This window comes from Stegostoma tigrinum, chromosome 5 (assembly GCF_030684315.1).
Source record: "Stegostoma tigrinum isolate sSteTig4 chromosome 5, sSteTig4.hap1, whole genome shotgun sequence".
Taxonomy (NCBI): Eukaryota; Metazoa; Chordata; class Chondrichthyes; order Orectolobiformes; family Stegostomatidae; genus Stegostoma; species Stegostoma tigrinum.
In genome coordinates, this window is record NC_081358.1 from 113456463 (window position 1) to 113480978 (window position 24516).

The 24516-nt window shown below is 41.3% G+C and overlaps 1 protein-coding gene across 3 annotated transcripts in view; it reads left to right on the forward strand.

The window, feature by feature from the left end:
- LOC125451651 (receptor-type tyrosine-protein phosphatase mu-like) overlaps nt 1-24516 on the forward strand; it is an 820886-nt gene that overhangs the window by 459859 nt on the left and 336511 nt on the right. For all 3 annotated transcript variants that reach the window (XM_059646218.1, XM_059646219.1, XM_059646220.1), the window contains exons 8-9: nt 13925-14233; nt 24218-24327. In XM_059646218.1, the coding sequence (XP_059502201.1) occupies nt 13925-14233; nt 24218-24327 (419 nt within the window). The remainder of the gene's footprint in view (nt 1-13924; nt 14234-24217; nt 24328-24516) is intronic.

Here is a 24516-nt window from a genome sequence, read left to right on the forward strand (position 1 = left end):
GGCTTTCTGTTGTAGCAGAAACCTGTGCCTCTCTGTGTGGTAATGATGTGGCGTGGTGGTTCATTGGTTAGGACTGCTGCCTCACAGTGCCAGAGACTCGGGTTTGATTCCACCCTTAGGCAACTGTCTCCCCACATCTGCTTGGGCTTCAAACACGTGCCCCAGTTTCCACCTGCAGTACAAAAATGTGCAGGGTAAGTGGATTGACCGTGCTAAATTGCCCCAGGGATGCGTAGCTTAGGTGGAATAGTCATGGAAAATGAAGGGCTACAGAGATAGAGCAGGGAAGTGAGGCTTCTGAAAGTCAGTCTCGACTCGATGGGCTGAATGACCTGCCTCCACATTTTAGGGATTCTATGAATCATTTTATAAATATCAAATTAAACGGAATTACAATGTCTTTTTCCAAGAATTTTAGAAATTATTCAATTTGCTTTCAACTGTTTGACCATAGCGCTTTGAAATCAAGCCAATTGTTACAGAGATCCTTCAAACTGAACTTCTGAAACAGCACTGATTTTTGTAATAGAATTTGCAGTGTAACGTTCCACAAGCTTGTGCTGTGAATTGGACCTGATATAAGAATTGATCCAATCACTTGTTTTAGTCCATGACCTATTTAATTTTTTTTGGAAGAAAGAAAACACAAAGCTCAATCTATAACTGTACTGATTAAATGTGGAGTGAAACATGCCAGGGGCTAGATGCTAGGCTGAAAGCTCTCTTGCATCATAGCTGTCACTGGCAGCATCTTAATGCTGAAGCAGGGTTGGGACTGATAGTGAGGATACCATGAAAAGGGTTATAGGAACCATTGAGTGAATGCTAAATGGTGAACATCAGCTATACACAGGGTCAGTTTTTGTGGGCTTGGCTAATGTTATATTCCCAATAGAATTCTCATATGCTTGATGGTGATAAGACATGCTGGAGCAGTCCTATTATCGTTTAGTGATACTAGTTTGTTGCAGCGATTTCATTTTTTTTAACCTAGCAGGGATAGTGAATGCAAAGGGCAGTTGGGAGACAATTACCTTCTTATTAGATGTCCCAGCAAAGTTAGGAAGTAAACTGGAAAAGAGTTGCGTTTCTGACAATGCAGTTGAAATGGCAAAATAGGCTGGGGTTGGCAGCTGTGTTCTGTTTAAGAAGCAGAATTATTATTGGAGCTTGTACTCTCCGAAAACTGACATTTTGCATGAGCCTGAGTTTTTCACATGAGTCTTTAACATTGGGCATTTAAAGATGCTTCATTTTACAGAATAATGGAGATGCAATTGCCTAATGGTATTATCACTAGACTATTCATCCAGAAAGTCAGCAGAAGCCCAAGGTTCAAATCCCACCATGGCAGATAGTTGAATTTGAATTCAGTAAAGAATCTGAAATTAAGAGACTAATGATGACCAGGAAACCATTGTGAATTGTTAGAAAAACCCCATTTAGTTCATTAGCATCCTTTGGGGAGAAGCTCTGCTATCCTTACCTGGTCTGGCCTACACGTGACTCCAGACCCACAGCAATGTGGTTGACTCTTAGCTGCCCTCTGGGCAATTATGGATGGGCAATAAATGTTGGCCTAGACCAGAGATACCCACATCTCATGAGTGAAGAAAAAATAACAGAGTGACTACATACTTACTACCATTCATATACTGACCAGTCATATCTGAACAATTTTTTTTCACCTTATCAATTTCTTCAGACAGTCCTGTCAGCAAGAGAGTAATGTTATTCGTAAACCTTTGAGAAAATAATTCCCTTTATATATGAAAATTTTCTTAAGGAATCCTAATTGTGAAATTAAGACTTTACTGCAGAGGTAAACCCTTTCAGAGATGAGAATATCTGATTAAAAATGAATTCTTTGAATTTTTAATTGTACTGCAATGTTCGGTTCTTGTGGAACTGAACTGCACAAACAAAGCCACTTCAATCATGGTGTTTTTGTTCCTTCCCCTGTGTTTCTAAAACTGCTTTCTCTAAGAGTAAATGAAGATAAATAACTGGATGGACAATTGGTTTTCATTGTGCAATTGCTTTATCAAAGCAATTTTTTTGAAACATTCTTCGTAATGAAGTTACAAAGGTCATAGAGATAGCCTGGTAATGAAAATAGGTTATTTTCTTTTGCTTCCAGCAGCCTCAGTTTCTCAGTTCCTCAGTTTCTTCGCCTCCCTTCCTGTCTGAAATTATTACTGACCTGCATAGGAGGATCCCACAAATTTTAGTTTCTCTCTGACCCCTCATTCAAATGGTTCATGATCAGACCTTTGTTTATGTGGAATTGTGTGTGATGGAATTGATTTTGATCTTGAGCTTGTTTAACAGTCCCACATTTGTTAATTCCAGCAGAAGATATTGCAATGCAATACAAAAGCCAGAAAGTTCTGATGAACGCATGTAAAATACTGGTTTGGCCTCAGTTAAAGTATTGAGTTCAGTTCTGGCATCACTCTTTCGGAAGAGCATGAATGATCTAGAGAGGCTGCAGAAGAGATTTTCTGACCGATTCTCAGGTTGAAGGATTCGAGTTGCATAGATAGACATAGAGAAATTGATCTGTTCATCTTAGAGCAGAGAAGCTTAAGAGCAGTTTTGATGCATGTCCAAATCATGAAAGGCTTAGAGAGATTAAATAGGGAGCCTGCTTCCATTTGCTGAAGCCTTGACAACCAGAGGTTAGAGATTTAAAGGTGATCAACTAAATAAGGGAAATTTATTTTGTCTGATGACTAGTTAGCATTTGGAATGTATTGCCTGGTATAGCGGCAGAGAAACAATTCAACAGGAGTTTTTGAAAGGAAATTTGATAAATATTTTAAAAGTTGATTGAAAAGATTTAGGGAAACAGCAGGGAATGATACTGGTTTGCCCTTCTAAAGAACTGTTACAGACTCTATGGGCTGAATGGCCTGATCCTGTGCTGTACAATACAGCTCAATAACAATCAGAAACAAGATCTAGATCAATTCTCTCATTAGCCCAGGCACACATAGATTTCTGGTTACAATTGACCAACACAATGTAGACCAGGAATTGAACTTGGGATCTGCTTCTATATGCCTGGTTTTAAGAGGACAGAGCCTGAACCACTATAGGGTTACATCACTCAGATTATGCAACCTAAATATCATATTACAGAAGGTCATGAAAGTAAAAGTAAACGTTGATCTGAAAAATGTACTTTCCTTCGAATTTTTAATCATTTTCCCAAGACGATAACATCTAAAACTTTGTTTTGAAGAAGGGTCACTGGACCCGAAACGTTAACTGTGCTTTCTCCACAGATGCTGCCAGGTCTGCTGAGTTTTTCCAGCAATTTCTGATTTTGTTTCTCTTTCTGATTTCCAGCATCCACAGTTCTTTCAGATTTGTTTTTCTAAAACACTGTGTGGGATGCACTTAATATGACATTAGTTTTAAATTATGTGACAAGATATGATGCTGCATGTCGTATAGTAAGAAAGCATTTGTTAGTCTGTGATATTGGCACACCACACCTTCATATCATGAGGCAGACTAATGACACAATTATCCAATCTTAATTGTGATGGTACCTAATGGGTAGTTATGCAAAATACTTGGCAGGAAATATTCATTAGAAGCCATCGCTTCAAAGTACATTCAAGTCGTTGATTATGTATTACCTCACCTGTTTCTGTTCATCATAATAACACATGCAGTTTATGTCACCTGCATTGATACCAACAAGAAAAGCTGCCCCAGTGTGGTTAAGAGATAATGGGAACTGCAGATGCTGGAGAATTCCAAGATAATAAAATGTGAGGCTGGATGAACACAGCAGGCCAAGCAGCATCTCAGGAGAACAAAAGCTGACGTTTCGGGCCTTCATCTCTGATGAAGGGTCTAGGCCCAAAACGTCAGTTTTTGTGCTCCTGAGATGCTGCTTGGCCTGCTGTGTTCATCCAGCCTCACATTTTATTACCAGTGTGGTTAAGCTTCCTTCAGCTGCTGCCACTCCATTACTGATACATAAAGGAAGACTCGCAAAACATCGAAAGCAATTCACCAAGTACATTTTAGTTTCAGCTGAGGTGTGATGCCCAACAAATTACCACTAAGCAGCTGAAATATTTTTAGTATTTTCCTCCAAATTTGAGGTATTTTGTGAAATATGCTGATCATTTTCTCATTCCTGCGTGAGAACAATTTAAATATGTGTGTGATGTTTGGTAAGTACCAAATTGTTTGCCTAATTGATACAAACAAAACAATTAGCAAGCCATTAACAAACATGTACTTGAGATGACCATGTTGTAGGCTGCTTTGGTTGAGGGCAGCAATATCTGAACATTGATGTAGCGCTATAATAAAGAAGCACTGCGTTAGGATATGCTTAATGTTGTAAAATTATCTCTACAGTAGTTATCTAGTGCTGTGGTTCCTAACTATCTGAGTGCAAATTACAATATCATGATGCTCCTTTAATCTTCTAGCTTTGGCAATGGGCCACCACGATATTGTTGATATTTCTTTATTGAACTATCTCCAGGGTGCAATAAAGGGATGCCTTCTCAAATTCCTTTGGTTAACAGCCTTCTATTTTCTGATGCTTGGTAGTGTTTAATGATGATAAATTAGGCTTTGATATTCCGGAAAGCTCAAAGACAATTTCAAAAATGATGGCTGTATGTGTCATGAATGGATTGGATTTCTTTTCTCTTGTAAAATTGACCTAAAGGATGTCTTTAAATTCATGAAAGGTTTCAATAGAATGGATGCAGAGAGAATACTGGAAAGAGACATCAATATAAGAAAGCCACCAGAGAATCCATTTGGGAATTCAGAAGAAACTTCTCTACCCAAAGAGTTCTGACAAAGTGGAACTCAAAAGGATTGGTTGAAGCGAATAATGCAGATAGATTTTAAGGGGAAACTGAACAAGTAATTGGAAGAAAAAGGAATGGAGAATTGTGACGGTAGATTTAGATAAGCAAAGGAGGGAGAGATTCCAGTGCAGCATCAGCACTTGTATGGAATGGTTGGGCTGAATGGACTGTTTCTGTGCTTCTTTCAGTGCCCATGTAAATGGGGATCTAAGTCTGGCAGGGCTGTGTGCTTTGGTTCCTTTGCCTTTACGCTGCCAACATCTTGGGGAGATATTTTACACTGGAGCAGAAAAGGTGCAGACAATTCAGTTCCAAGGCGACAGAAAGTTTTGTGGAATAAGAATACCAGCATGGATCTCTTTGGCCAATTAGTTTGTTTCTGCACTATAATTCTTTGCAATTTGATTCATTGCATGTGATTATTGGTTGTCCACAGGGAACTCACCATCAGAACATCATGGACATGGTAAATTAGGGAACTGAATGACCAACATATTCTAGGGACCAACAATCCTAGTTGCTGGAGTAGAGCTGGGAAGAAATTTGAGGAGGGGTTGTTATAAACTTGGAATGATCTCCGAGTACAATAGGGATTCTGCAAAGTTGGAAATTGATAAGAGGTAATATATGTTAATGTTGACAATGTCCCCAACACTATTCATAATAATAAGTAAAGTGGTAGAATCTAATCTGATGGAAAAGCTGGACGAGAACTTACTTCAGGGTAAATCCTCAATGGTTAGCAACTCGCTGTTATGCTATTTGTGAATGAGTATCATCATTAGGGGTTATACTGCTGGGTGGATAGTTCAGAAAGCAAAACTAATGATCAAGGGATACAAGTTCAAATTGCACAGATTTCTTGCTGTGAAATTTAATTTGAGTGAACAAAAAGAAAAATCTAGAATAAAAACCAATGTCAATAATTGTGACCAGGAAACCACTGTATTGTTCTAAAGCCTGTCTGGTTGACTGTTGCCTGCTGTCATTTCCTGGCCTGGTCTATATGTTCCAGGCATGGACATGATTGGCTGAAGGGCTTCTTTTCATTGTGTAAAACTCTATGGCTTCATTTTGACTCAGCAACACTGACGGAATGGTGATGTACTTCCAAGTCAGGATGGTGAGTCATTTGGAGGTGAAATGGTAGTATCCAATTGTATTCTGCTGCACTTGTCCTTCTAGATGCTACGATCAACATTCTGAGTAGCCTTGTTGAATTTCTGCAGTGCATCTTGTAGGTAGTACATGCTGCTGCTACTGAACAGTGGTGTAGGGAGTAGATGTTTATGGGTTCAGAGATAGTAAGAACTGCTGATGCTGCAGAATCTGAGATGACAAGGTGTAGAGTTGAATGAACACAGCAGGCCAAGCAGCATCAGAGGAGCAGGAGAGCTGACATTTCTGGACCCTTCTTCAGAAGGGTCCAGACCCAAAACATCAGCCTTCTTGATCCTCTGATGCTGCTTGACCTGCTGTGTTCATCCAGCGCTACACCTTTTTATCGTAGATGTTTATGGATATTGTGCTGTTCAAATGAGCTGCCTTTGGCCTGTATGGTATCATACTTTGAGTGTTATTGGAGCTGCACTCATCCAGGCAACTGGGGAGTATTCCTTCACCCTCCTGATTTGCACTTTGTAGATAGTGGACTGGTATCGGGAGGATGAACATTGAATTACACAAAACAGAATTCCTAGCCTCTGATCTGCTCTTGTAGCTACAGTATTTATATGGCTACTTCAGTTCAGTTTCTGGTTAATGGTAACTCCCTGAATGTTGGTAGTGAGGGATTTATTAATGGTAATAGTAATGGTATTGTCAAGGGGTGATGGTTAAACTCTCTCTTGTCAGTGATGGTGTTTATCTAGCACTTGCCATTTCTTGAATATTTCTTGCCATATTTCAGGCCAAGCCTGGATATTGTCAAAGTCTTGCTGCGTTCCCGTGCAGACTGCTTTAGTATGTGAGACTCATGAGTGATACTGAATGTTGTACATTAATCACGAACACCCTCACTTCTGATATTATGGTAGAGAAGGGGTCATTGATGAAGCAACTGAAGATGGTTGGCTCTAGGACCCAACCCTGACGACCTCCTATAGAGAATCCGGGAGCTCAGACGATTGATCTTGACCAACCACAGCCATCTTCTCTTGTGCTAGGTAAAACTCCAACTAACAGAGAGGTTTCCATTTGCTACCTTTAGCTTGAGTTTTTGACAGTTAGTCAAGTGCAGCCTTGATGTCAAGGGCTGCCATTCTCACCTCATCTTGGGAATTCATTTATTTTGTCCATGTTCAAACCAAGGCTGTAATACATTGGAGAGAGTGTAGAAGTGATGTACAAGGATGGTTCCAGGAATGATCACATTCATTTGTGAGGGTAGATTGAAGAATTTGGCACTGTTCTTCTTGAAGAGAAGAAGGCTGAGAGTAGATTTAATAGATGTTGTCAAATTCAGAGCCGCTGGACAGTGTAGCTCAGGGAAAACTGTTCCTCATCTTGATAAAGAAGAAAACAAGACAGCCTAGATTTAAAGTGATGAACAAATGGGGAAAATGACTAAACCCTTAAATGCCATATTTGAGAATCTGGGAATTTTCGCTCTTAACCTGATGCTGCAATAACATGTCCATGTCAGTATGTCCATCCCATGCCTGCTCCAGTGTCACAATGAAGCCAGCAGGAAGCTGGGGGAGCAGCACCTCATATTCCACCTTGGGAGCCTACACCCTAATAGTCTCAGTGTGGAATTTATCAGTTTCATAATCTCCCCATTCCTGGCCTCATCCCATGACTAATCCTCCCTCTAATCCCGCATCGTTGACCTGACACCACCTGTCCATCTTCTCTCCCACCTATCCACTCCTCCCACCACATTGACCAATCCCCACCACTCTCTACCTGCACTCACCTATCACCATCCCACCTACCTTCCCCAGACCCAGTGCTCCTCTGTCTATTTATTTCAGAACTCCCTTCCCTCTCCCTTATTTCTGAACAAGGTTCCGAACCTGAAACATCAGCTTTCCTGCTCCTCTGATGCTGCCTGACCTGCTGTGTTCCTCCAGCTCCACACTGTGTTATCTCTGACTCCAGCATCAGCAGTTCTTACTATCGCTGAATGAGTTTCTACAGCATTCTCTTGTTTTAGATTTCTGCAACACTTAGCCATTATTAAGCTGGACATACTGCTAACTGCACATATACCTGGTCCCCTTGTTGATGGTTTGGCCAGACAGCACCATGATTTCTACTGACCTAGTTTTGACAGTCGATACGCAGTCAGTGTCAAGCTTACATGCTGACTGCCTCAATGGGACCAGATGCAGGGTAATTATTCATCATAGTCCCAGCGCCCAATATCAGGTCTAATCACATATTTTCCCCGATTATAGATGAGAGTTCTTCAGGTTAACCCAAACTTCCTTCCCTGCTTAATAACAGCCATCTGGTCTGTTTTATATCTCCCTCTAGAAGGAAGCCTGAGACATTCTTAATACAGGAAATGAATATATCTCTTATTGCTTTATAGCTAGCTTGTTTCTGTGTTATTCTTATTATGTCAGCACAGCACCACACTGTTGGGTAGAAACATCTTTATATTTACAGTCTGTACCTCCTAAAATATAACCTGGGGCACTTGTCTACCTTTTATTTATTCTCTGTTTGGCAGCTTGGAAACTGCTGTTTCACCTCGACTGGCATTCATAATGGAAATTATTGTACATAGTGGGCTTGCTGTGTGGACTCTGCACTGCCTTCCACAAACTACACAATGAATAGAACATTGCCGAGGTTTACTGGGAGTGCTACATGCTTACAAATGGGATAGGTGTCATGCTGTGTTGACAAATTGGAATTTTATTTATAACCATCAAACACCTCTAACTCAGCTGGCACTACCTCAGATTCGATCATCAGAATGACAGATTTGTTAGTCCACCTATTGGGTTTGACATCATGCCATGCACTGCATGGCAAACATGCCTGACAGGTGCCAGATGTGATGTCAAAAGACAGCAGAGGCCTGCACACGTTGGGAATGGTGTTCTGATTATCACCTTTCATTTGTGCCTCTGGATTCTGCCTTCAAGTCTCACTGGGCCACCTTGGATGCTGTTATGCGAGTTGAGTTTGAGATGTCCCAGCCAAGGTCCGAAAGAGCCTGAGGCCATAACCTCAAGCTGCCTGCTAATTGGCACCAAGTTGACAATATCACTTAGAAAAATCAAATAACTGGCTGCCAAGACACATTTTTTTCTGGGGAGTCACAGAGCACATGTCAGACCTGCCTCTGGCTGTGCTACATTTGACCCAGGAGTACGAATACTTACATTGGTTGAAAATTTGATCCAATCCCTTTGCTGAAATGCCTGACTGTGATGAGTATCAAGAAGGGAATACAGTTGCTGTGTGCTTCATGGCAGATGTCCTCTGCTGCTGTCAACCAGGAAAGCAATTTGCTTTGCTTTTCTTTCTGCGTTTCAAAATGCTGTGGCTGATTATTTAAGGCAGACAAAGTATATGGGAAGAGGTTAGTCATCTTGTCATTGCTTCTTATTGCTCCAGGCGATTGGACAGTCACAGGTATTGGATACTACGTACTATAATTAAGTTTGCGTTATGTCAAGGTGAATAAATGAGCTTGTTTATTCCTTTTAACACACCACAATTTCTCAAGTATTCGAGACAGTCATGCCTTCTTTCTAAATATAACAGTGCAGGAAAGGCAGGTTAACATGATTGAAAGGAAATATTACTCTGAATGATTAACATTCAACCTAAGCTCCAGTAAACAATTAAAAATGTAAGTTTTAGGGACACTATGGCAAGATCCCTGTAAATGACACACCTTTCTCTCATTCCCTTCTGTCTCCAGGACGCTGAATACTTCTTGACCCCATTTGTTTTGCACGTTCTGTCAAAATCTCTATAATGCTGCTTCTCATTTGGGTGGAAATAAATCAGTTGATTTCCCTTCTTATTCTTAATTTATGGTGATCTTTGGTGTTTGAATCCAGTGAAAAACACACCAGCACTAAACTTGCTGATCTGTTTCCTAGTCTTGAAAACTTCACTGAGGTCACATACATACTTCATCCTTTCTAAAGAGACCAATTCATTTCTTTTTGACCTACCTTTGTTACGTTCCAGATGCTCACCATTACTTCCCCCTCAGAGGCAATGACGCTGCTTTCAGTGATCAGGAAACTGTTGATGAGGAGAGGGTATTAAATGAATAATGTAACGCTGCCGGAGCACCTACTGGATATTTGCTCATGTTGTTCATCACTAACAAGAGCAAAATTTACTGCCCATTGCTGATTGTTCTTCAAAAGGTCATGTTCAGCCTTCTGGTGCAGATGCAACAAAAGAATCAAGATATATTTACAACGCAGGGTAGTACATGCCTTGGAGAGGGATTTGGAGGAGGTGTAATTCATAAGCATCTATTGCTCATGAACGACAGAGGATGGAACACGTTTTCATGATACTGTCAAAGGAGATTAGCTGATATTTCTGCTGCCACCATATATATCCTTATCATGGTAAAGGAAGCTCCTATCAAGTGGGCAGAGATAATGGGAACTACAGACGCTGGAGAATCCAAGATAACAAAGTGTGGAGCTGGATGAACACAGCTGGCCAAGCAGCATCTTAGGAGCACAAAAGCTGACGTTTCGGGCCTAGGCCCTTCATCCTCTCTGATGAAGGATCCAGGCCGGAAACATCAGCTTTTGTGCTCCTAAGATGCTGATGGCCTGCTGTGTTCATCCAGCTTCACACTTTGTTATCAAGTGGGCAGCTTGATCTCAGATGGTATCACAATATTTGTGTGGTTGGCGTCAGCCCATTTTTACCCCTCCTTCAGCAATTATGAAATATTCAAATGTAAATCACCATTCAACATTCAGATACACAGCAAGAAATTCCACTTGTGTTGAATGGCGCCAATGTAAGCTAGTTTACTGGTTCAATCAAACTATTTATAGCAAACACAAAATTGGTATACATCAAATAAAATTGATTTTCAAAAAAAAGTTGTAAAAGTCTAAATGGAACTAAGTTTCAAATTACATTTCCTCAGCAGCACAATTATTTAGACAATTGATATCACAGAAGTGATTTATGTTTTAATGAGCTCCGATAAAAATCAAGTGACATTTCTTACAGAACTGTTACGAATTGTACAAACAGCTGTGAAAGCTTTCTCGGTATGAAGCAACTGCCTTTCCTGTGGATTTTTTTTGGAAATAATGGTGTTCAAATGGTTTCTCTTGAGAGGAAGAGCACTGTCTCCAGACCACACTTTGAATGTACTTGAGAAAACAGGCAACAAACTAGTGCTAGTTTTCAGCATTTATACGTCAACTGAAAATGCACAATACCTCTGTTTCGTGATGTTAGTCCACAATAACTCCCTTTGTCCTACAAACAAAAAGTTATATCTCCTTGGCAAGGCCATGATTTGTTCTTCTTTGGGAAAATGATCATATGCAGTATTAAACCTGACAAAGTGCTCAAAAGAGCAACTCAACGAGGATACCTGCAATCCTTATTTTTATGACTAATACCTCAATGATTTGATTCGCTGTCTAAACGTAATTATCTTTATCCCAGCAAACGACGGTAATCTAAAACACTTCAGTAATTGACTTGTGGCCATGTTGCTTTGAATTAATTTACAGCCTTTTTTTTCATTTCCCTGCAGATATATTTTGTCAGCCAGGTCAATTAAAACGCAAAATACATTTGTACAAAAGGCTCGTACATGCTTGAGTAAGACTGAGCATTGATCACGACCATTTAGTTGATATATTCCCCTCACAAATATGTTTTTGATGCATGATCTATTGCAAATGATTTTTATCTGTCATTGTCACAGCAAAGAAATGTTTTGGACGCCCTACAGCTAACTATCTCAAAATACAACAAGGTTAAGACGTTTAAATTCATTCCTACGTGTATTCATTTTCACCTTGGTTATGCACTTGTCAGGAAAATGTTGAACTAACTTGCATCCTTTTGTTTAGACTGATCTTTCATTTTTGTGTGAACAGATTTGCAGTTTTAAAATAAATTTCACACCTACCGCATGATGAAACAAACAATAAATCTGAAATATAAAAGCATAAAATAACAAAATGCTTTATTATTACCCAGTCCTGATCTGTCTTGCTTAGGAAGTGTGGAAGACATTGTTTGATCAGGATGTTTTTGACAGAACTACAATTGAATATTAGATGGCATTCACTGGGTTGAAGTTCACACAAAACCCAATAAGGCTCCACCGCACAACCCTGAACTACAAACAACCAAAATGTTGTCCACTGTAACCTAGGTATTTATCATCATTCATCAAACATCCTCACAATGACAACTTCAGTGCTCCACTCAAATGTATTGTCTTAACCATGAGTGGGTTGTTCCTGGTTTATGTATTGTAACAGCTGGCAAAAAATAGACAGATTGAGTCACATCTGATCAAGCAATGGGGTGGCATGGTGGCTCAATGGTTAGCACTGCTGCCTCGCAGTGTCAGGGACCCGGGTTTGATTCCACCCTCAGGTGACTGTCTGTGTGGAGTTTTGCACATTCTCCCTGTGTCTGCATGGATTTCCTCCAGTTTCCTCCCACAGTCCAAAGATGTGCAGGTTAGGTGAAGTGACTGTGCTAAATTGCCCGTAGTGTGTTCAGAAATGTGTAGATTAGAAAGGTGGGTCTGGGTGGGATTCTCTGAGGGTCGCTGTGGGCTTGTTGGGCTGAAGCGCCTGTTTCCACACTGTAGGGATTCTATGATGCAATGTGATCGTGCTTTCTGCTTGCTGGACTGGTTATGTTGTCTAGCTTGTGGGCACATATTTGTTGGTCTGACGAGCTCCCAATAAAGATCAAGATTATATTTCTCCACTTGTGGGAATTAGAGTAAAAACACACAAGTGTGAGCAAGTCAATATTTAAAATTGCCCCGTCCAAAGATGTTTATTTAAAACAATAAATTCAAAGTATTGCACCTAAGCTTGTTTCCAGAGGCTCCGATTTAATATACTTATAATTTCCTCCCAATGTTTGATAGTTTTATCCACTTCCTGAGATTCAGTTCTAAGAATGCTAGTTGTTATTCCACCATTAGATTATCAAAGTGCCTATTATTTGTGTGTGAAGCTTGATAGTGAGTGTTGGGAGAATAGTCAATTATTACAGCATCTCAACCATGGAAGATCTATTTCCAACTTCCACATATATGGTTCCAACAGGCGTAACTTGGTATGTATCATAAATGAGGGATGATAGCTCCCTCTCTAGGCAAAGGCACCATAAAGCCATGTATATGGTCTAAGCTGCTGCCTTGTTTGAGCTCAGAAAAGTTAGCGCAAACCGGGGTCTAAACCTTCTATCCAATGAGAATAAGAATAAATCAGTAGCATTATTAAGCAAACTACTGGCAGGAGTGACACCTTGTATTTTCTGTGATTTCTTAAGTCCTTACTTTGCTCCACATACTGTATTCATAGAATGCCTAAAGTGTGGAAGCAAGCCATTTGAGGCATCAAATCCACACTGTCCTTCGAAAGAGCATTCCACCCCTCATCCTATATTTCCCATGGCCAGTTCATCCAGCCTACATACTATGGACAATTTTGCATAACCAATCCATCTAGCCTGCATGGATTTGGGAAGAAACACATGCAGATTCAGGGAGAACATGCAAGCTCCACACAGACAGTTACCCAAGGGTGGAATTGAACCCTGGTCCATGGGTCTTTGAGAGGGCAGTACTAACCACTGAGCCATTGTACCATGTTTCACTAAGTGTAGCTTAAGAGGCATGGTGATCATTTATCAAATAACATTGATCTATGAATGTTAAAATGTTGGCAATTTGATTATAATTTTAGAGGCTAGACAGTTCTTTCTATCTTGCAAAACTGATGGGATATTTTCCTCTTGCTCTCTGTTGAACAGAATCACAAAATGCTCCTTAGCACAGATTTAAAGAGGAAATCATTCCCCAAGGATGGACAATCTGTATGGATGACAAATATTCTCATTTGTTTCAACAGATCCCATGCACGGGCCGAGGAATATAGAAGTTGTGAAGATCAAGTCCAGACAAATTACAATCCGCTGGGAGCCTTTCGGCTATAATGTGACGCGCTGCCACAGCTTTAACCTTACTGCTCAATACCGGTATGCAGTGGGAGGTCAAGAGCATGTGGGTGAAGAAGTCTGCCAGGACACAGGGCACATTCAACCGCAATATACCCTGCGTGGTCTGCCACCTTACACTAATGTAAGTGTAAAACTGGTCCTAATGAACTCAGAAGGAAGAAAGGAAAGTGATGAGCTTGTGATCCAGACAGATGAAGACGGTAAGCAATTAATATTATCTGTTTACTTTTGTAAGTTTCAGAATCAAATGCCTTGGACAGCAATGGCATCTCAAAGTGTACAAATCAAAGATGTGAGAGTCAGAAAAAGATTGAGGAAATGAGGAAATTCAGTTGCATGGATAAGTCCGAACTATTTTCCTGGAGAAGTGTTGGTTGAACGTATGGGCAAAGAATTAGAAGCAAGAGGACGCCCCTCGGCCATTCAAACCTGCTCCACCATTCGATAAGATCTTGGCTGATCTGATTAATCCACACTGCTGCATAGTCCCCCGACAACCTTTCACACCCTTGTTTATCAACCATCTGTCTACCTCAGTCTTAAAAATATTCAAGGACTCTGCTTGAATTGCTTTTTGAGGGAAAGTATTCCAAAGTCTCATGATTGTCTGTAAGAAAACGCTCTTAGTCTTAAATGGGCAACAATTATTTTGTAAAAAATAATCTTTAATTCTAGTTTGGCCTTTCTACATCCACTGTGTTAAAACCCACAATAACACACATGTTACAATCAAAGATAATGGGAACTGCAGATGCTGGAGATTCCAAGATAATAAAATGTGAGGCTGGATGAACACAGCAGGCCAAGCAGCATCTCAGGAGCACAAAAGCTGACGTTTCGGGCCTAGACCCTTCATCAGAGAGGGGGATGGGGGGAGGGAACTGGAATAAATAGGGAGAGAGGGGGAGGCGGACCGAAGATGGAGAGTAAAGAAGATAGGTGGAGAAGGTGTGGGTGGGGAGGTAGGGAGGGGATAGGTCAGTCCGGGGAAGACGGACAGGTCAAGCAGGTGGGATGAGGTTAGTAGGTAGCTGGGGGTGGGAGGAAGGGATGGGTGAGAGGAAGAACCGGTTAGGGAGGCAGAGACAGGTTGGACTGGTTTTGGGATGCAGTGGGTGGGGGGGAAGAGCTGGGCTGGTTGTGTGGTGCAGTGGGGGGAGGGGATGAACTGGGCTGGTTTAGGGATGCAGTGGGGGAAGGGGAGATTTTGAAACTGGTGAAGTCCACATTGATACCATATGGCTGCAGGGTTCCCAGGCGGAATATGAGTTGCTGTTCCTGCAACCTTCGGGTGGCATCATTGTGGCAGTGCAGGAGGCCCATGATGGACATGTCATCAAGAGAATGGGAGGGGGAGTGGAAATGGCTTGCGACTGGGAGGTGCAGTTGTTTGTTGCGAACTGAGCGGAGGTGTTCTGCAAAGCGGTCCCCAAGCCTCCGCTTGGTTTCCCCAATGTAGAGAAAGCCGCACCGGGTACAGTGGATGCAGTATACCACATTGGCAGATGTGCAGGTGAACCTCTGCTTAATGTGGAATGTCATCTTGGGGCCTGGGATGGGGGTGAGGGAGGAGGTGTGGGGACAAGTGTAGCATTTCCTGCGGTTGCAGGGGAAGGTGCCGGGTGTGGTGGGGTTGGAGGGCAGTGTGGAGCGAACAAGGGAGTCACGGAGAGAGTGGTCTCTCCGGAAAGCAGACAGGGGTGGGGATGGAAAAATGTCTTGGGTGGTGGGGTCGGATTGTAAATGGCGGAAGTGTCGGAGGATAATGTGTTGTATCCGGAGGTTGGTAGGGTGGTGTGTGAGAACGAGGGGGATCCTCTTGGGGCGGTTGTGGCGGGGGCGGGGTGTGAGGGATGTGTCGCGGGAGATGCGGGAGACGCGGTCAAGGGCGTTCTCAATCACCGTGGGGGGAAAGTTGCGGTCCTTAAAGAACTTGGACATCTGGGATGTGCGGGAGTGGAATGTCTTATCGTGGGAGCAGATGCGGCGGAGGCGGAGGAATTGGGAATAGGGGATGGAATTTTTGCAGGAGGGTGGGTGGGAGGAGGTGTATTCTAGGTAGCTGTGGGAGTCGGTGGGCTTGAAATGGACATCAGTTACAAGCTGGTTGCCTGAGATGGAGACTGAGAGGTCCAGGAAGGTGAGGGATGTGCTGGAGATGGCCCAGGTGAACTGAAGGTTGGGGTGGAAGGTGTTGGTGAAGTGGATGAACTGTTCGAGCTCCTCTGGGGAGCAAGAGGCGGCGCCGATACAGTCATCAATGTACCGGAGGAAGAGGTGGGGTTTGGGGCCTGTGTAGGTGCGGAAGATGGACTGTTCCACGTAACCTACAAAGAGGCAGGCATAGCTGGGGCCCATGCGGGTGCCCATGGCCACCCACTTAGTCTGTAGGAAGTGGGAGGAGTCAAAAGAGAAGTTGTTGAGTGTGAGGACGAGTTCCGCTAGGCGGATGAGAGTGTCGGTGGAGGGGGCCTGGTCGGGCCTGCGGGACAGGAAGAAGCGGAGGGCCTTGAGGCCATCTCCATGCGGAATGCAGGTGTACAGGGACTGGACGTCCATGGTGAATATGAGGTGTTGGGGGCCAGGGAATTGGAAGTCCTGGAGGAGGTGGAGGGCGTGGGTGGTGTCACGGACATAGGTGGGGAGTTCCTGGACCAAAGGGGAGAAAATGGAGTCCAGATAGGTGGAGATGAGTTCGGTGGGGCAGGAGCAGGCTGAGACGATGGGTCGACCAGGGCAGGCAGGTCCTTTCATGTTACAATCAAGTTGCTTTTTATTCTTCTAAGCTCCAGCAGATATGGGCTGTGCCTGGTCAACATTTCCTCATGATCCATTCCACCAATTAGTCCAGTAAACCTTCTCTGAACAGCTTCCAATGCATTTACATCCTTCATTAAATAAGGTGATCAATTCCACATACACTGTACCGGATGTTTTCTCATCAATGCTCTGTATAACTGAAGCAGAACCTCCTTACTTTTGGTTCTAATTTGCCTCGCAATAAATGACAGCATTCTGTGAACTTTCCTAATTAATTGCTGTACCTGCATAGTAACCTTTTGAATCCATGCACAAGGACATCCAGAATCTTCTGCATCCCAGAGGAAATTTATTGGAGGCATTTAATCGGGGGGAGGTGGTGGTTTGGACAAAGTAAACTTTTAAAAAATTCCAATTGCCGGGAGCACAGGAGAAGGACAACAAGAGATGAAACATTTTCACAGGGTGCTTAGGATCTGGAACTCACAGCCTGATAGCACAGGAGAAGCATTTAGGGAGAGTTTAGATTATTATTTAAAAGCAAGAACATGTAGGCTAAGGGGAAAATGCAGGAGAGTGGCATTAGGTAAATTGCACCTTCAGATAGAAGACACACAGACAACTGGCTGAATTGATGCATTCTGTGCGATAACTATTCCATACTTCTGCATAATGTTCAATTTTAATCCTTCATGTGAAGTAACTTATTCTTCAATGTCCTGAATCTCAGTGTCTTCAATCTTAAATAACCATCCTCAGCATGTGGCAAAATCCCTTGAGGGCAAATGAGAACTTGTGGGAAGCTAATGTTCCTAGCATTTATAATCTCCTTCATGTTCTCAGGTGGACCAGACTTCACGTTCCTCAATGACTTGAATCTTTGGCAGAATTTGTGTGCAACATAGACATTGGCACACTGACTAAGTGGCTAATTGGGCCTGTTTCTCTATTTTACATTCTAGCCCAGTTTTCACTGAGTAGGAACAACTCAGGAACTGAATAAAAATGACAATCAGGACTCATCTCCCGGATTCATGCTTCCAATTCAGCTTCTGGCTATTTTAGCAGGATAAGAATAGGGGTAGTTCACATGCTGCAGTACAGTACTTCCACTTTTGCTATACGATGGGGGCAGTATAAAACCCCCTCAGTGCCTCACCCCAATTTTGGAGGAGATGATCTCTTTCAGTAAGTAGACGTGGTTAGCAACCTCTCAGAGAGCATGGAAAACTTAGGAGAACCCCATTTCCATTGGGAACAAAGGAGAGCATTGTTTGTAGAGTTCTTTCATTCGCAGAATTCAAAATATAAAGAATATAAAATGATTGTTTTTTGTTTCAGTGGATGGGTGCTGTATTTTAAATTAAGTATTTTTTGCTACAGTTGGATCTCAAGTGCAATAATTTACAGTGATTTAATTGTCTTGTTAAAATAAAAACAAATCAACACCTCAGTTAGAGAAAAAATAATGTTCCTAGACTATTTTAATTGACAAAAAGGTGATGTAGACTTTTAAAAAAGGTCATTTTTACAATTTCAATAGATTTCATAGTTTTTTGTTATGACATCTAATCATAATGAATGCTTGGCTGAATTTCAAAAGCCCAGGAATGGCTTATCCCAGCAGAGAGCTGCTTAGCCATGTGCTTGACATTTTTAAAAGGTCATTAAGGGATTAATTTTCTTAATTATGGTATTTGTCAATTATTTGATCACTTGTGAGGATTTGATTTATTTTGTCATGACTTCTTTTGAAGGAGGGTGTTTCAATCTGAGTTAAAATAAATTGGTAGAAGTTGATTTCCTAATGTTCATTTCAAAATTATCCTGAGGCTTGCCCACTGCTGATTCTGGTAGGTGGGTACAGAGCATACAGACTGCATAATGAAGGCATTGGGAACATGAGGGAGAATTAGAAGATACAGGGGAAATGAGGAGGCATAGAAGAGTTTTAACCTATCGGAGAGTATGTAGACATTATGGAGAGTGCATCAGGAATTCAGTGGGTGTAGATGCGCTAGGAGTGTGTGGGTGCAAGGTTAATTTGCTAAATCATATGATCTGATGTAGTACAAGTTTAATTCTGTGGAGATTTGGTGAATATGAGCAAGGACAGCGGTGACAATGCCTTGATTTGCTCTTTAATATCCGAAGTTAACATGGCGAACGGAATTAGTTAGGCTTCACAGATTCAACTAATCTCAGCTCACATAGGAATAATGGTCACCATTAGGAAAATTGATCACACCACAACAAATATTAATTTTGATCAGAAGGAACTGAGGAAATGGAAGAAGTTGAGAAGACAAGGTAATCATGTGACTGACTAACCAGCGTCAGTAGCTACCAGCTTCGGTCAGTGCCTTTGAGAATTAGACAGAAACTAAATGAAGGGCAATATGTAAACAAGAGAGGAAAACTGAGGATAGTTACCTAACAAACACAAGTCCTAATCTGTGTGTAAAATCTGTGCAACTTGTAAAGCCAATAGCATATAAATACACAACATTAACACTCTTCTCTTGCTTAGTTGTCTTATCATTCACAATACTTCATACAATGTGACTGCACTAAGCAGGATTTAGGATCATTTCATGAGTCTCTCAAGATTTCATATATTGCAGGAGATATTTTTGTTGACAATTTGAAAGGTAAATTAAAATGTAATTCCGGAGCATGTTCTTCAGCTGGTGCAAAGATTTTGAATTTTAATTTTACTTCTGTATAAACAATTTGTACCCGGAGTGTGTCAGCCTGCAGTATACCAAGGTAGACATGTCAGGATAGCAACATACTCCACAAAAGGCAGCCTTCAGTCCTATTCCTAATCTGTCTGTTATTAGCTCTACTGACCCATGGCAGCAGGGGGCATTGCATTCATACCAGCTTTATGGGTCCAATTTGACAGTAACTGTTCCATTATGTTTGTGCATTGTTATTATTGAATGAATGTCACAACTGTGACTATAGTGTTCCCTTCTGAATAAAATTCTAGCCTATTCAGAAATGTAGGCAGTTTTTGAGGTGAAATAGAGAGCTTGTTGAAACCGTCTCAACAGTAACTTTCAAAAGAAGGTTGGGAAGATGTGTGAAAATTACAACAAAAATAATGCACAACAATTTTGGGAAACCAAACAAGAAAGGGCAGTGGGATTAATTGAATAATTTAAAGAACTGGCACAGATGCAGTCAGTCAAATGGCCTCCTTCTGTGCTGTTTAATTCAAGGGTAAGACTTGAGTGTTGCTGAATAAAGGCTCCTTTAGTCAAAGTTCTTTATCTTGCACTGAACAATACAAATTCAAGAGGAAAACTTACATTTGTACTGCATGAGGCTGCTGACTGGATGGCAAATTGGGTCTCATCGGTAGATATAAGCCCACAGAGCCTAGACATATTAGGAAAGCTCTGGAGGGATATGGGCCAAATGCAGGGAAGTGGGACTAGATTAGTTTGTGAACATGGTTGGCATGAACTCATTGGGCCGAAAGGTCTGTTTCCAAGCTGTATGGCTTGATATGAAATACAGAAAGAAACACTGCAGGCATTGATTGCATGCATGGGGGAAGAGACTATTATCTTAGTGGACGTGTCAGAAATTCAGTCGAAATTTTATGGTATTGAAAAGCCATTTCATTGAGAAGCTAAAGCACAGGGATAGAACCAATAAGCTCATTCCTCTCACAGGGGGGAAATGTCTGGCACAGTTTATCTGTTCATGTAGGGAATTTGATGTTTCTATCCTCAAGTTGAACTTTCTTATGAGCACGAACTTAAATGTGACTCGTGACCTGGCAACAGCCCTGGCCTGGAACCCACTTGCACAACTTGCAAAAAAGGTTCACCTCAACAAATGGACTTCTGCTGATCCAGTGAAGTAGGGACTGTTATCTGTCTGTTAATTATTCCTTTAGGAGGGCAGCGTCTCCAACACAACACACCATTCTGCCTCCTGTGACATAAACCTCGGATGTGACAAAACTGGGTCCTGTTCCTTTCCATGGTAAGACCCAATGTCTTGATCCAGGAGTATGTTTGGCAGGTCACAGAGATGAGGGGGTGGTTTGGATCACCCCGCAGACTGATGGAGCTGACCGATGCTGCTGATTAATTTCTAAAATTTATGCTGTCAATCCAGGAATCTTTCTTGAAAGTCACCTTAAATTGACTTCTGCAGAAAAGCACTGAATGAGTCAGCTGTTTTTGGCCCTCAGCTAATATTCAGTCTTCGTTATTCATTGATGTTTTGTCAGCTTTCTTTGTGAGGTTTGATATAATGGTCGGGATGAAAATCATATTTGTACAATTTTCTCATCATCAGCTATTTTTTCTGATGCTCCTCACTAGACAGCCTGTCCCTGTGCACTTCCCCCTGGAAATGGTCTAATTATTGTGTTACTCCCAGAGGATTCTGTTTTACTTCTCATAATTGAATGATTACGGGCTTTCTATATATATTTGCAGCTAAGGGCCATTTGCCTTGATGTTACCTTGACCATTACTTCCATCTATGCAATCTCCACAACCCATTGCTTTTCACCCAGAATGCATGCAAACCACTAACTCCCAGGGCATTAGCCTCAGTTTGAGATTATCAGTTCAGAGACATTACCATGATACCACAAATTATCTGTTGGCACGCTAAACATTCAGGCTCAAGGCCGTATAAACTATCAGTCATCTCCTCCCATTTCCCTCATTCAGGAGAATTGAAACTTAAAACAAATATTTCAACTTGAATAATTCTTTGCAGGCTGAGGATGACGGCTTTTAGCAGTCGCTCCCTTCTGCTGTGAGCTCTCATGAATTGTGTTTATAGTTGAATCATAGAGTGATTCAGGGCAGAAGGAGACATTGTTGGACCCATTGAGCTTTTGCCAGCTCCTCCATAGAGCTTTCCAACTTGGTTTGATCCCCACTTTTTCCTCACAGCACTGAAAGTTTGATCCCTTCAAGTACTCATCTCGATCCCCCTTGACTTGACCCATGATCCTGTTTCCACAGCCGTTGAAGCAGCGTATTCAAGATCACAACAATTTTCCATGTAGGAAGCATTCCTCCATGTTACCTCTGGTGTATTGTTCCCCAATGCAACTCTGACAAAAAAGCTGCCACTGAGAACAATTTCTCCTTCTTCGCTTCATCAAAATTATCCATGATTTTGAACTTATCCATCAAATCTCTTAATCTTCAGGAAGAATGCAGCTCCTTCCTTCTTCAACTCATCCTGTTTGGATCATTAGTCCGTAAGATGGCATGGAATTAGGCTGCTCAGCCCATCAAGTCAGCTTTGCTATTCAATGAGATCATGGTTGACCTGATAATTCTCAACTCTTGTCTTTTCCAATTACTCTTGATTCCCTTATTGATTAAAAACCTATTGATCTCAGCCTTGAATAGACCTAAATACCCAGCCTTGACTGAGCTCTGCTGTAACAGATTCATAAGTCTCCGAGGGAATAAAGTCCTTCTTATGTCTGTCTTATTCTGAGATTATGTGTTCTGATCCTTGACTTTCCCACAAAGGGAAACAACCTTTCCATACCTGCCCCGTTGAGTCCCCTAAGAATCTTGCGTCTTTAAATAAAATGGTCTCTCATTCAGTGAAACTGCAAAGTAGCACAGGTTCCATCTGCTCAATTATTCTTCATAAGACAGTCTCGGCCTCATGAACCTTCTCTGGATTACCTCAAATGCTGGTAAATATTTCCTTAGATAAGAGCCAAAAAGGATCGCAGTTTTCACGCTGTGGTTTGATTAGTGGCTTGCGTAGTTTTAGTAAAACTTTCCTACTTTTATTCACAATCCCTTTACAATGAAGGCCAATATTTAATACTGAATTGGAAATATATTGCTTTCCTTGAATGTTGCTGGGTCGAAAGCCCAACTAGCAGAGCCCACATCCCATTTAAAAAAAAAACGCCTGTCTGTTCTGTAGCTTTCTCCATTTCTCTATATAAATAATATTCAGCTCCTCTGGCTTTATACCAGGTTCTATATGGATTCCGACATCCTGTATTCTGGTTTGACAACTTTGACGTTCAAGTTCTGAGGAAAGGTCAGTGGGCCAGAAACATTAATTCTGATTTCTCTTCACAGATGCTGCCAGACCTACTGAGCTCTTCCAGCAACTTATGCTTTTCTTGTGTGGGGGTTCACACAGTCTGGATGAGAAATTCCAGCACAACAGAATGAAAAGTTAACAATGTCCATTCACTTCTGTCCATCATAAATCAAATTTCGACCTTCTCTTCTGTCCAGTATGAAACAGAATGGCAGCAGTCTAGGAATTCTATAGTTCTGTTGTGTTGACCCATCCTTAAATAAAGAGATGTGTGAATTCCCCAACTGGCTGGGAATGTTCATATTTAATCGTTTGCTTGACACCTGGTACTGTCTTTAACTCAAAGGCCAAAGGTCACACAATTTGCAGCAACCTTTTGAACAGCTTGCTCGTGTCCAGTTTTTAAACTTGTTGACTGAAAGTTCACAATATAATGTTTTTATACTTAGTATGACATTACCAAAATGTGTCCCTTCATAGTTCTCTGTATTAAATTTATTTTGCCATATATCTATCCATTTCACTAGTAATTTTTCCACATCCTCTTGAAGTCTGTTACTGTTCTGATTGCTTGACGTGTCCCCAAGTTACATCACATCTATAAATATTGCATTTTTCCCTTTAAATCCAGGTATAGACCATGAATTATATCTCAAAAAGAGTAGTTGTCCCTTTCCCAGTCTCTAGGGACAGCACCGTGGATATCCCTCTGGTCTAAAAATAAATCATTCATTCACTATTGTTCTCTGGTTCCTGCTCCCCAGCCAATTTTCTAACCTTCCCGTCACTGATCCTTTAATCCCAGGAGTTTTCACCTCACTAACAAGCCTGTAGTATGGTACTGCATCAATTAAACTGACATTTGCAATTGGTCCACATCTAACTACACCAAAGAAGTCACAATGCACCTGCGCTCAATAAGTGCACCTATTTCCTCCAGGTTAGGATGCTAGAGAAAGATCATTTTTTAAGTGGAAAAAAATCTAAAAATGTTTATGTCCAAAATCTATCAAGCCTTTCTGAGGAGAAGCAGAGTAAATTGACTTTTATCTCGCTTGAGGAATTAGACCATAATTCTCGTGTGAGTGTCAGTTGTGAGTTATTCAGTCAGGGATACAGCAATGCTTTGCCTTTGTTTCAGTTTGTACCTTAAGTTCCTTGGCTGCCTGCTGAACTATTAAGTATCTCATGGATGCAAAGGTCATAAAAGTATACTCTTTAGGTTGAGCTGCCAGTCACAATGAATGCATGTTACACACACCATTTCATGCCATTAGGGATGTGAAGCTGCTGTGCCCCTGTCATGAGGATAGAGAAAAACTATTATTCTTTCTTTGAATTTTTTTATGTCTATCCATTAGTGCCCGGTGCAATCCCCATAGACTCAGTTCAAGGAAGCACCTTCGAGGAGAAGTTATATCTACAGTGGAAGGAGCCAACAGAAACATTTGGTATTATTACACTTTACAAGGTAAAGATATATTTTTTGTGGCTGTGCAATTCTTAAGTTTACTGTACTGTGTTTCACATTTTCATTGATTTTTTTGTTTGCTTTTCCTGTCTATAACCATAACAATGCATTTGAAGTTGGCTATTACGAAACACTGTAAATATATTAATATGTTCCTTTAGTTCTGTTACTAATTTTGTGCACATAATG